This window comes from Merops nubicus, unplaced genomic scaffold (assembly GCF_000691845.1).
Source record: "Merops nubicus isolate BGI_N331 unplaced genomic scaffold, ASM69184v1 scaffold32022, whole genome shotgun sequence".
Taxonomy (NCBI): Eukaryota; Metazoa; Chordata; class Aves; order Coraciiformes; family Meropidae; genus Merops; species Merops nubicus.
The window spans coordinates 6,754-20,734 of NW_008592122.1; the positions used below are offsets into that span (position 1 = coordinate 6,754).

Below are 13,981 nucleotides of genomic sequence, written 5' to 3' on the forward strand. Positions count from 1 at the left end.
GACCATGTGAGATAATTGTGGAAGTGCCCAGTGAGGAAGAAGAGCTTGGCTAGGAAGCTAGAGCAGACTGAAGCTGGGAAATTTGAGTTGTGGGCTGGTCAGGTAAGCTATCTTGGTACAAGAGAGCACAGGAAGCATCTATACACACAAAAAAAGAGATATGGGGGAGCTATACTGCAAGTCACCGATGCAACTGCTGTTTCTGTAGACATGCCTAACCCTCTATATATCAGAGGTACATCTATATATTGAGGTAATAACTGCAACAATAGGTGTTCAACTACTGAGCATTGCTGACCAGGAGGCTGTAGGCCATTATTCATATTTAAGACAGTTAAAGTAACCTGAGATTTGTGCAGACACTGTGCTAACACACCATGCTACACACTGTGTAGAGCGTATGGTTGTACAACTACCTTCTATTATCAGTATGTAATAAGTCAGTTGAGTGGATCTGAATGACTCATCATCGACAACCAAAGGCTAAATCTTACTGCCACTGATACTAAAGGCAACCCCCCCATTCATTTCAGAAACACAAGTTTCCCACCTTTGTTACTTCAGAACTCTTCTTTCCCCATGAAATGTAAAACTGTTGTGTAGTATTGCTGTAAATATCAACCACAAAGCCTCTTGAGATTACTTTGTGTTCATTCTGGGTTTGATGCCTTTATAGTTGGTATCAAAATATTCTGTGGGCTTATTGAATGAAAGATTCTTTATAAATGCAAGGTGTCTGTAAGGCATATTCAATTTTGCATTATCTGCAGTGATAGAAAATTTTTAATTTCACTTTTTTTGTCAGAACAGCTGTAGTCCTTTGGGTGTCTTTCTTATTTCTTTCAAGTGTATTAATATTAATACTGAGAATACTGACAACTAACACACATATATATATGTGTATATATATGCTTTTGTACAGGTAACAAGTTCTGGGTTTTCAAGGACACCACTCTTCAGCCGGGTTATCCTCATGATTTAATAACACTTGGAAGCGGGATTCCTTCCCATGGCATCGATTCAGCAATTTGGTGGGAAGATGTTGGGAAAACCTACTTCTTCAAAGGAGATAGGTTGGTATAGGAGTTCTGTAAGGAAGCAATTTGGTGGACAACAGCTAAGCATGTTATTATTTTCTTCTATTCCTCAAAAAAAGAGGTCAAGCTGCTTAAAAAGTTTATATTCTGTGGATGAAATTAACTCCTCCTGCATAAAGGGCCATACTGTTTTCAGATTACTTATAACCTAAATTATATTTGTGTGAATATACTGAAATGAATATGGGTATAGCCAGTGGAAAATTTACGTTTTAGAAATCAACAGGCAAGTCACAGTTATGGCATATTTAAACATAAATATTCAAAGTAATGTAGTTATGGATATTCTTACCTCCTTATTTGTATCCACATTTCTGAGCCCTAGCACTTAAACAAGCAAGTCAAGATCCAAAGCTTTTTAAGGTCAGTGAAAATTACTTCTCTGGTACTGTTTAAAAATGAGGTTAGAAAGGGAAATGACAGCTAAACCAGGAAGCTATAGAACAATTTGAACAGTTCCCTAGGAATTATTTTTAAATTAATCTTACAGTCCTCTTCAGAAGGGACACATATTTTTATGATTAATAAAGAATTGAAAAAAAAATGTAAAAATCTGAGTTATTTTCCCATCCTCAAAGAGGCTTGTTCTAGTCACTTAGTATCTCTGTGTCTTCATTTCCATGTCTGTAAAAATAAGGGAAAGAATATTTGTCTGCTTTATACAGATGTCAAGAGAATTCATTAATTTTTGAAACCCTGCAGATTATCTGAGTGAATGGATTTTACAGGTTTTTCAGAATGTTACTGTGTTTGTTGATTGATGTATCAATGTGCAAATTCTGAGCACTCAGAGACAAAACAGTATTAATAATTTTATTTTTTGTATTAGTATTATTAAAAGTATGATGACTACTTTTGTTACTGTGTAGTACTTAGGAATCTGAGACACTAATAGTAATCATATTATCATGGAACCATAGAATCATAGAATAGTTTGGGTTGGAAGGGACCTTAAAGATCATTTAGCTGCAACACCCCTGCCATGAGCAGGGACACCTCCACTGGACCAAGTTGCTCAAAGCCCCATCAAGCCTAGCCTTGAACACTTCCATGGAGGTGGCATTCACAACTTCTCTGGGCAACCTGTTCCAGTGTCTCACCACCCTCAGAGTAAATAATTTCTTCCCTATATCTAATCTAAATCTACTCTCTTTCAGTTTAAAATCAGTGCCTGTCATCCTATCACTACAATCCCTGATAAAGAGTCCGTACCCAGTTCGCCTTAGCATACTGGAAAGCTCCTATAAGGTCTCCCTGGAGCCTTATCTTCTCCAGGCTGAACAACCTCAGCTCTCTCAGGCTGACCTCATAGGGCAGCCCCTTTATTATCTTTGTGGCCTTCCTCTGGAGGCCCTCATGCAGATCCATGTATTTCTTATGTTAGGGCCCCAGAACTGAACACAGTACTCCAGGTGTGGTCTCATGAGAGCCTTCCACATTACTCACCAAGCACAGCCAAGTCCTTGAGTGAAGACAAGGCTACAAATTGGATTTTTCTGTTCCCAGGGTGGAAACAATCCACACCACTTTCCCCTGCCACTTCACCACGTGCACTACAGTGACGTTCTCTCTCCCCACAGTATGTAGAGGTTTTATTCAGACAGAATTAGGACTGTTTGCGGATCCTTTGGTGTCTACAAGCCAAGTGTCTTTCCAGAGGCTTGTGACTGGTAGGGCATATGATACATTCATTCAATGACATGTTTCTTTGCCCAGGAGTTTATGAGGCTATTTTGAGGTACTTCCATTATCCCATTTCTAGGATACTACGTCACCACAGAATTTGCCTTTCAAAGGCCTAAGATGGTGTTTCGGGCAGTGGCATGTTTTACAGGGTATGTTCCAAGCCAACCAGTAGTTGCTTCTGGCATGTTGAGTATGTAGTGCTTGCCTTGCCATGTTCATGGCAGTGGTTCAATATATTTAATTTGCCAGGCCTCACCACATCAAAAATCCAGACACCACCTTCTATTCCAGGAAGAGTTTACTCATGTGGGTCCCTTGATTGTGAGTTTCACAGTCACGAATGACCTGTGTGTTTATGGATCACTTAGGAAATTAATTTAATGCACATCATAGAATATGTTTAGCACACTACAGCTGATCATTTTTAGCAGTACTGTAATATTGCACAACAGATTGCTACAATCGATTTTATTGATGAAACTCTAGAAAAAAAAAATAAAATCCCAAACTCTCACAATGAGGAAAGAAAATTACCAAGTAGAAAACTCATTGTGTTTGAAAACTAGTTATCATTTCAAGCAATAAATTTCCACAGTGAAGAAGAAAGCCACCTAAATAATTTGCTTCCCATGGTTGAGTAGATTTTTTTAAAAAATGTAAGTTCATTTTCAAGCAATAATTTTCCACGTCCCCACTCTTGGGAAAGTATGTACAGTGGGAATCTTATATGACCTGTACTTCCTTTAAGCATTATTCAGCAGTGTCCTTTTATATTTCCATGCACAGTGACTTACTTGTGCTCAAGACTTCCCTAAAACACTAGTGGAAATAACAGACAATAAAAAGAACTCCCAGAGAAAACAACTGTTGACAGAGAAGTTGCTACTTAGAGCTAGCAAGCACAATGAAATTGAGTAGCATACAAAGGCAAAACAGTATATTAGAAGAATAATGAAAAACATAAGCCTTGCAGAGATAATTGAGCTCTTACAGGATACTGACCACCAGTAGGAATAAACCCATATACCACTATGCTTTCTAACATTTACTGTTTATATCAGAATTTCTTTCTTAATGTAAAGTTATAGTTGAATTCTTCTGCTGGTTTTAATAGTATGTATAAGTCTACCGTAAGGGTAGGTCTTTTCCCAAAGAAGGTATAACATAAATGTAGCTTCTTGGTGGCAAGAGGTAGGAAAGAAAATGAAACAAAAATTTACACCAGCATCAAAATAAGAGTTTGTTCCTCTCTATGTAATTTAAGAATTTGTATAATTACTTTTTTCCAACAAAAATCTGTAGTTAAGGAGCTCCAGGGTAGCATCTAGAAAGTTGAATGTCCCAGAACAGTAGTATACATAAAAAAGTGAGAGCAATTGAATGCAAAGCATCAGATATTGGCTATAGAATGAAAAAAAAAAAAATCCAAACAACACTGAAACAGTAAGAAGATTTAAAAGTGCAAATAGTAAATGGCATTGTAATATATGTCTAAGGCAGCTCACGTATGGATCATTATTATTAATATTTTAAGTTATCCATTGAAATACTTAAAGTAATTATTCCAAATAATTGTGTGAAAGCTGAAAAGAGAGCAAAAGATGAATACAGAAAACATTTTTTCCTCTCTCATTCCTTTTCTACCAGAACTAAGTAATGTAGGACAAGATGATAACAGCTTTGCTGCACTTCATGACACATGGCCTTGTTTATGTGCCTGTCTGGTGTGACGTTTTTTTGTACTTTAATGTTCAAATGAATATTTTTTTCTTCATAAAGCTTAGGCATTCAATAGTTCAAAATATCATAAAAGGATCGGATACAGGAAATAACATGTTTTAACAAGTATTTTCCAAATTCCCTTTTTCTAAAGCCATGAAGTGCACTTTTATTTTCCTTATGTTACTAAATCAGTCTTTGAGACACAGTGACACAATTTATGTAGTTTGTAAAGCTCAGATCACTCAAATCATCACAAGGGAGTCTGCTGGTGAACATTTGTCATGCCACAGAGAATCAGGACTAAGCTCTTCCTTACCCTGTAGACACACTCATTATTCCAGAACGGACTGACGAGACAGTGTCACAATCAGTCCTTCCCTCATAGGATTTCTCAGCAATGCTGAAAAAGCAACAGGTCTGGGACTCGAGTGTGCACTGGGTGTGTCTACAAAGACTTGGTTTTTAATGACAGTTTATATTTTTGAAAGTCCTATAAACTGTCTGTTCCCATCATGCAGCTTAGTGAAAAATGAAGAGGTTACAAAAACAAGGAACTTGAAAAGGTAAAAGGAAATAGAAAAGAAAAAAAAAGAAAGTGAGCTGAAGTATGCAAGAAGAAATAGGGTTCTGGGAAAGGGGGGTTGGGAAAAGTTGAGCTACTTTATAAAGGAGAAATGTAGATAAAAATGGACATCAGAAAATAGAATATTAAGCTCAGCAAAGAGTGATAAAAAAGAAACAGAGAGAGAGATCAGGCAAACGTGAAAGGAGAAATTGCAAACTAAGGAGGAAGAAACACATAGCCAAAAGATGAGCAAGAACTGGCTGCAATAGTATTGATGTCAGAACTTTGTTTACTACTTCTACATGCTCTTTCTTGCTCCATGTAAACTCTGAAAGACGTACCATTTCAAAATAAAGAGCATTGCTTTCTTGGCTGGTTACTGATGCATATGTGACTAGATTAAATAAATTAGACTATAAAAATAATTTGTGCCTAAGAAAGAAAAAATAAATACAAATGTTTTTTAATGTAACTTGCCAACTCTTAACCCACTTGAAATCTGCCACCTTTTAATTTCATTGAATGTTTAAAGGCAGAGGAATGGCCCACAGGGAGAAGAAATACAGAGGATTTTAGAACATTTTGTTTTTAAAAAAGATTAAGACATGAATTGATCAGTCTAGGTATCTTCACAGGGACAAAATATGATCCACTTAAGGACTCTTTAATATTACAGGAATGATTATAACATTTATTTCTAAAAACTGAAGTCTAATGTATTCAAATTAGAAAAAGGGTCAAGTTTTTAACAGTGACTGGAGTATCAATAAAAGCGATATATTCTCAGGCTCTTAATGTCCTCATATCATGAGTGGCTGACTTTTTATGTAATTTTTCACACAAATAAAACTGCATTTGAAAAAAAAAAAAGTCCAAGAAAACTATGGTTTGCTTTAAATTGGTGGAACCAATCAAAATAGGACATGACCCATTGAAATATTATATCAGGATACACAGAGATACTAGAGATATGCTAAGTCAGTTCTTAGAACCAGATTGTAATAATATATGCACAGCAATTTAGCCAGCTGCATAAGGACAAAGAAATTAACATTATCTGTAGGGATAAATAATATCACAAAAGTAAATACTTCTTACATGTTCAGGTTGCCTAGAATTTGCATGCTGAATTTAATTTTTTTAAAAAGCATGTTGCAAGTTTTTTACATGGGCTGGCAAAAAGGCACAAAAGCAGATTGAATTTTGTGTTACACTTTATCTATTTACTGATAATTAAATGAAGAGCTAGTGTAATGCATATATGTAAGGAATTAAACTAAGATTGATGGAAACATTTTAATCTGAATGTACTGTAATTTTCATTATTAAAATGTTCTCTAAAACATCAATGTATCTTTTTTGCCTACCTTGCTTGTCTCTGTGCCACCGTGCAGAAGTCCTAGGCATCAGAATTGCTGAGATTATAAATGAAATGCATGCTGATTTATTTTTTTTTTCTTAAAAAAAAATCAGGTACTGGAGGTACAGTGAAGAAATGAGATCCATGGACCCTGGTTATCCAAAACCAATCACAATTTGGAAAGGTATCCCAGAATCTCCTCAGGGAGCCTTTGTCCACAAGGAAAATGGTATGCAAACACATTTCTGCTTCGCTTTACTAATTCCTGATTTACTAACACCCTTTATGTAAGATAGAGTAATAGAGGGGTGATTGACTATTCAGGTTCAACAGATTCCTGATTTATGAACAGAATACTTCCTGCTATAGAACTTGTAAAAATGATTGTTTATTTACCTGTATCATTTAACATAATGGAGGAAAAATTTTCCAAATTTGAGATCATAAACTTTAATTTCTATTATGTTTTTTTTTTTTTTTTCCTTGTGTTTTAGTTCACTTAATTCTTTCTGCTCTCTGATGAATTTAGTTCTTTTTAAAACAAGCTTCCTAAACAGATGATATCTGTCAGGGTGTTGGCTGTTTAAACAGTTTAAAAGGTATTACTTTCATTCTGAACAACTAGAAAAGGGAAGCAAAATCTTTATCTAAGCAGAAATATCCCCAGGCATCTATGTAACTCAAAGATGTCATAAGCCTGTGATGCAGAAAGGCAGATCACAGGGATGTTACCATGAAGTGCTATTACTTTTACCAAGAAGCATCACCTCACATAGGAGCCTGAAATCTCAGCTGGCCACACCTTCAAATGAATGAAACAGCCAAAATCTCCTCCATCTTATGAGAATTCATTGTAACCCAGGGGCTGCTGGCAGGCTGCCAACAGAGCCCTCAGTTGCACAGTTTAGATCCCTTTGATGGGAATAAAAATATGCATTTGTCGCCATTTATCAGTGTTGGAGAATTGTTGTATGGCATTTATGATTAATTTATTAGTAGGTTCTGATTTTATTCAGTTTGCCTCACAGGCAGTACACATATATACTGCCATCTTATTTTAATTTCCTTTTAATGACCAGATAAAAAGATTTATTTCCTTGCATAAACCATTTCAGTCTCCTCTTTCAACCTCCAAGTAATTTACCATGGAAATGTTTGGTTTGGTTTTTTTTTTTTTGTTTTTTTTTTTTCCAGAAATACGTTCAATTGCCTCTTCACTTTATCTCTGTTTTATCAAGAAGCAGAAACCCTGTCTGGATCCTGCCCTTCTGACTAGACTAGAATTTTTTTATGTTGTTTTTATTTTTTGTTTTTTGCTTTTTTTTAACTGGAATGTAGGTTAGTCAGGGTATGTTCTGCATACGTGACACTCAATAACTATCTGTAAATATACATATATGTGGAAATGAGCACAAACATGTATGCACAGACAAACATAATGGACACAAGCTCAGTTTTCTTCCTTGAATTACTTTTTAAGCATAGTTTTGAAGATTTACATCCAAAAGGTATTTAATATATATATATATATATGTCTGTCTGTGTGCATGTATGTATAGGTTTGTTTGTTTTTCTTACTTTGATTGCATTCCCTATCATATTTTCTGTACTGAGCTCAGGTAGATGTATCATTACAAATGAAATTTATCTTACTGTAACACTCAGACCAGTGGGTTTGAAAGTACTACAGAGGCAGAGCACTCATTCCCAAGGCAGGAAAGACTCTTGGTTACATCAAAGCTATTTCTCTTTTTTACCCCAGTGGCTTTGATTGTCTGACTCCTTGAATGATGATGACGATAAAATATGATATGAGATTGTGGAGGAGCGGAAGGGAAAAAGAGTATTCTTGGGCTTCTCAGAAAGCCTAAAATGGCCCCCAGGGCAGAAAGAGGGACTGGAAATGACACTATAAAGTTTCCAAGAAGACCACTAAATCCTGAATCCTTTTTCCCTGAAATCAAGAAAATAGAGATCTTAAGAAACAGTTCAAAACTCTGCTATTGTTTGTATGAGGAGAGAAAGAAACAAAAGCAGATGCAAATAAGAAGTACCACAGTTTAGCTGGAAATAAGTTGCTTACATTTGGCCTGAAACTGTTTTCCTTTCTTTCGGAAGAAGAAAATTTGACAAAGGAGTTTTATTACAAAGCTGCTTAAAAGAACATCTGAAAGCATACCTTCCAGTTAGTCCACCTAATTTTAAAGAATATTTTTTTCCTTTCCCTTGTCTTTCTATTGAATAAGCCATAAGCATACCTGCAACATCTGCAATAGGTCTGTTCCTAAAGGGGTTTCCTTCACTGTCCACATAAATTTGGAGTTACATTGTAGTAAAAGGCTTGGGAAAGATTAGAAGTTTTCCTGCTCTAATCAGCATCCTGACTCACTATCCTAGAAGTTAGGTAAGGTACAGGTAACATCAAATACCAGGTCTTTGCAGCAAAGTTAAATCTGGCTACAGCCATTTTCTCTTGAGAAAGCTGCTGTTATTTTATCCAGTATTCTTCTTCTGAAGTAAAGCAGTAGGCTATGTGACATTGTAGAGGGTCCGTTCTCATTTCTGGCTAGCACAGCATCTGAGTCTGTTTCAATAGACTTCTTGAAAAGGTTGGGCTGCTTTAAAGTCCTGGGCCTGAGGTTTCCAACTCTGGTTTGTTTTTCAGTGAATGAACAAATCAGCTGGATCCTAGTCTGTCAAAGATCATATTCTCTGGAATTACTTTATTTTTTTATAGTAATGGAAATAAATCAAATCCCAGCTTACTGAAATAAAAAAAAAAAAAACAAAAAAAACCAAACCAAACCAAACCAAAAAAAAAAACCACCAAACAACTATCATTATGTTAGACTTTCTAGAGACAGTAAACAAATGAAATTTGTAAAGAAAATTTGAAACACCTGTACAGGAAGTCTATTCCTTACACTTTTTAATTTTTTAATTACAAAATGATTTGATACCAGTAGTTTCAGTCATGGTGTGTTGATGAGATTATTTGCTCCTATATGACCATGAATAATTGCAATTTTCTTCCTCAGGCTTCACATATTTCTACAAAGGAAAAGAGTACTGGAAATTCAATAACCAGATGCTCAGGGTGGAACCTGGCTATCCCAGATCCATCCTCAAGGATTTTATGGGTTGTGATGGACCAAAAGATCGCGATAAAGACCGACACAGCCCTCAAGATGATGTTGACATTGTCATCAAACTGGACAACACAGCCAGCACTGTGAAAGCCATAGCCATTGTCATTCCCTGCATCCTGGCCTTGTGCCTCCTTGTCTTGGTTTACACTGTGTTCCAGTTCAAAAGGAAAGGAACACCCCGCCACATACTGTACTGCAAACGCTCTATGCAAGAGTGGGTGTGATGTAGGGTTTGTTTTTTTTTCTTTCCTTCCCAGGAGTTTGTGGTAACTTGAGATTCAACACAAGAGCTGTTATGCAGTTTCCTAGCTAGGAGCAGGCGTCTGTCAGTCAGAAACAAAGCTGATTTTTAAACCCCAGGGGGTTGCCTGTCCTGCGCATGAGTGGCGATTCACTCGGCTGGGAAGCTTCCATGATACACAGTATCTGCTGTTTCTTCAGTCCTTTGTCTTTCTTTGTCATTCGATCCTAGGCCTTTCCTCTGCACGCTCAATGCCCTATAAGCTACCAGGATTAACTAATGAAGAGGAAAAAAAAAAAATAGATCTTCAATGTTTCTACATTTTTCCCTTAAGGCCTGTCCCCTTTGAAAAATTTTTTGCTGAAAGTAAATTTTTTTAGAAAACACAACAACCCACAATGGAACTTTCAGGAAAGTGAGAAGATCCAAAACAGCTTTGTCTCCAAAGAGGATTGCTTTCTGTCTGCTAAGGATAAAGTCCTATACTCCTACTTCCAGTTTTGTCAGGTGGGAGACTTGAGTGACACGCAGGACTTCAGACTGTTCGGACAGCCGTTTTCCAACAAACAAGGGGCCAAAATATCTGCAATATAGTAACAGCCTTAATAATACATTCATTTTGTGTTTTTTACAGCTGCTTTGGGCTATGTCCTCAATGTTTTAAACTCATTTATACTCATTACTATATTCAAGCAGAACCTTTTTATTGATTTGTTTGGGTTTTTTTGGTTTTCCTGCGCAATCTTTCCCAAGCTGTACCAAGCCAACTGCCGCAGGCCTTTCATAGGTCTGTCAGGAGCACTCATTCCAAAGCATGGTAAAAAGCAGTGTGTCTCTGAAGTGGATTTCAGTGAACTAAAGCAACAGTCATGCTATAGAGAAACTTGATGCTTGTATTACATTGGTGGTGTAACCCTTTGAGAACTATTGTACCCATTTTTAGAGTCTGGTGAATGTTGATCTTGGCTGACGTTAAATTATAGGATCGTCTTTGGGTAATACAGGTTTTAAAAGAAAACCAGGTTTGCAAAACAGATTTCCTATTACTGCAAGTGAGTGTTTTTAATTATTTGCATTATTGATAGAAAAGCATCTGTAGCATAAAGGGAGAAAAATATATTTACCAGCTACTTTCTGGTTAAAGGAACCAAAGCTATTTTAATAACTTCCACCACTTCCCAAGAATTTTTCTCAACTGGCAACAGTTTTATAGCTTAGCCTCTTATCTTAAGCATCTTGAATTTCTCTTTTAAACTATGTTGCATGATAATTCCGTTTGCCTCTGCAAAGGTAGAGTTACAGTTTCAAAGGAAAGCTAAAATGATGACTCCGATAATGCATGAGTATCCTCCAGTGTATTACCCCTTTGCATGTTCACCATAGTTCTCAAAGGGTTAGTCAAATTTCTGGCCTTCAGCTGAACATGGCATCGCTGACAGAGCCAAGGGACCACCAAAGCATTTTGTCATTGTGTGATTTGTGCTAACATCAGTATTGTCATTTTCATGTGACCTGCAGAGCAGGTTTGTATCAATATTTTTTTCCTAGAGAAAAGTCAGCAACTGACAGACCTCTTTACTGATTTAAGGAGCTGCTTCTTGCAGTGATCGGCTTTACAGTCACTGGGCTGTGAACTTATTAAAGATGGTCAGAATGATGCACCCCAAAAGTCAGATACCTGGCTTTTTATGAAAGCCAGGATTTGAGGGGAGTAGCTTTTGCAACAATGAACAGCTTGCCTTGAACTTGATTATTGACCTGTTGACTGTCATTACCTAGTTAAACATTGTCCTCTGTGAACAGCTTCACTGTCTGAATTTCCTTAAAGTGTACTGTCCTATGTCTTTGATCTTTGACCTTTAACTTGCAAACTGGCACAAACTGAAGGGAATCTGGTGTTGTGAATGAACTAAGATGAGTTTTATTTCTTAAAAGGCCTGATATACATTATCTTAAATTTGAGGGGGAAAAAAAAAAAAGTTGAAGTGTTTTCATGGAAAAGAACTGACATAAACTATTTATGATAGATCTGTAGAAGGGTATTTTGCTATGTATACATGCACACTCTAAAAATGAACTACAGTAGAAGTTAATTTTTATTTAATTTGAATACAATTTTCAGTATAAAATGATCATTTCTACAAATAGCTAGTTATTAATGAAAAGGTTATAGGAGAGTATTACAATACTTGAAATGGCCAGTATTGGCTTTTACATAAAATGAGACTTTTATACTACCTTCAACCAATTTCTTACTGGTTTCTTAACCCACATCACTGGATCACTTTTTAGAGTGTAGGTATATATACATATGTATTATGGTTATTATTATTTTGGTAATGGATAGCTTGACTGCCTTGAATTTATATTTATATTGAGCATAGCATGAAAAAAAAATAGTATGGCTTTTTGTTCAATTACATGATTTTATATTGATTTGAGGACTTATTTTATGAACATATGTGGCATGCTGTAAAGCATTGCAAACTTTTTTCTTAGAGCATAAAACAGATATACATATGTACGGCTAACAAAACTGAAGATTAGAAAAAAGATATAGTTTTACAACAAATATGCAATGCAGATGGCATTTTGGAGATGTTTTGTAGAGGTACTGCATACAGTAGGTTAGAAGTGCACCAGTATCAACCCATAGCATTATTTAGTAAATTCAATTCAGTTGTTGCTGAACATACAGCTTAATTGATGGTTAAGTAACATAAGGTATTTACTGCACATCAGCTCATTTGGTGAATTTGGAATTCTATGCCTGTTTGTCATATATTGAAATGTAAGTGTGTGTTTGTATACTTAGAGATGTACACAAGCACACACATACACCTACGTGCATATTTTAATCCATAGGAAGGTTTTTATTGTCAACAAACTACTCTAACTTATGTTCTGCTACAGACAGAACAAAATGATTCATGTTGCTGTTCTGATTTTGTCCCTTGTATAGTTGGTGGAAAATACTAACAGCACTACTTAGTCTGCATTTGGTTTTCCTCTACAACAGGAGAACTTGTTTTTTTTAAATTATCTGTAGGTCAGAACAGCATCTCATCAGGTTTTTTATTCATGTGAAGATTTCACTTCAATTTTAAAATATCTTTCATGGCAGCTTTAACATTTTGTGCAACTGTTTCCCTGACAGTAATGAAGTACTGAGCATGTTGACTGTTGTTCTTTGATAAGGTAACAAAAATGTTTGTATTTGGAGAATTTAACTTTAATTATGCAGGACGGTAAGTGTGATAAGTCTAGTGCTTGGTATATGATGTACCATCATAGATACATGAATACATAATAAATTGATTGTTTAATCTATTTTCTTTTACTTAAAAGTGCATATATATTATATACAGAGAGAAGGAGAAGAAATAATACTATATTGGCATGTTTATGTCATGCAGAGCAAGATTGTGTAAGCATATCTATTGCGTACTCCTATTTTCAGTAGGTTCTAATAGAGTCATAGAGGCTTACTTTAAGTAAAAGGAGCAATTGTGTTCACTGTAATTCCCAAATACATACTGGTTCAGAGTAAATTAGTGATGTTGCCTGATCTAGTTTTGAAATCAAACAGGAAAAAGTTCTAAGACAATGTTATTTTTTGAACAGCTGTTTTTTATACCAGGGCCTATAATTATGAGAATTCAGAAAACACAAATTGAAAATATTTTCATTTCTGCAATCTGGGTTCCTGCTTATGTGCCGTAACTTTTTCATAAAGATTTTAATAAACATTTCCATATTGCTATTGTCATGATCTGTACTGTGGAACAATACAAAAACAAATATGCATTGTGTTAATCAGTTACAGTCTATCAAGCTGACTATACAGGGTCGTGTGTCTTCAGAATCTGTATAATGCAGGAGGCCAGAGTAGATGATGGCAGTGTCTCCTCTGTCCTTTTAATGTACAAACCTGTGAAAAGGTTTATGATGCTAGACAAAAATTAATTTTTATCAAAAAATACATTTAAAAAAAACCTATGTAACTGTGTATTTACTAGATAGGCTGGGATGGAGAGACTCAAATGGCTCCAAAGGAGCCCTTTCAAGTCTCCAGAATAAATGTAATACACATTTTATATCTTCCTATGAACTTTTGTTCTTTTTCTTCTTTCAAAGTGGGGCAAGGGGAGGGGATAATTA

General features: G+C 35.8%; 1 protein-coding gene across 1 annotated transcript; it reads left to right on the forward strand.

Moving 5' to 3' along the window:
* Positions 1–917: 917 nt before the first annotated feature.
* LOC103767936 (matrix metalloproteinase-16-like) lies at positions 918–13,583 on the forward strand. Its single transcript, XM_008935069.1, has 3 exons — positions 918–1,073; positions 6,544–6,659; positions 9,469–13,583. Exons 2-3 carry the CDS (start codon positions 6,566–6,568, stop codon positions 9,801–9,803), a joined length of 429 nt encoding a protein of 142 aa, XP_008933317.1. The 5' UTR covers positions 918–1,073; positions 6,544–6,565; the 3' UTR covers positions 9,804–13,583.
* Positions 13,584–13,981: the final 398 nt, after the last annotated feature.

Coding starts and splice junctions, on each gene's coding strand:
- LOC103767936 (XM_008935069.1), top strand. CDS start 6,566: ATGAGATCCATGGACCCTGGTTATCCAAAACCAATCACAATTTGGAAA. Junction 6,660..9,468: donor CTTTGTCCACAAGGAAAATG/GTATGCAAACAC, acceptor TTTCTTCCTCAG/GCTTCACATATTTCTACAAA.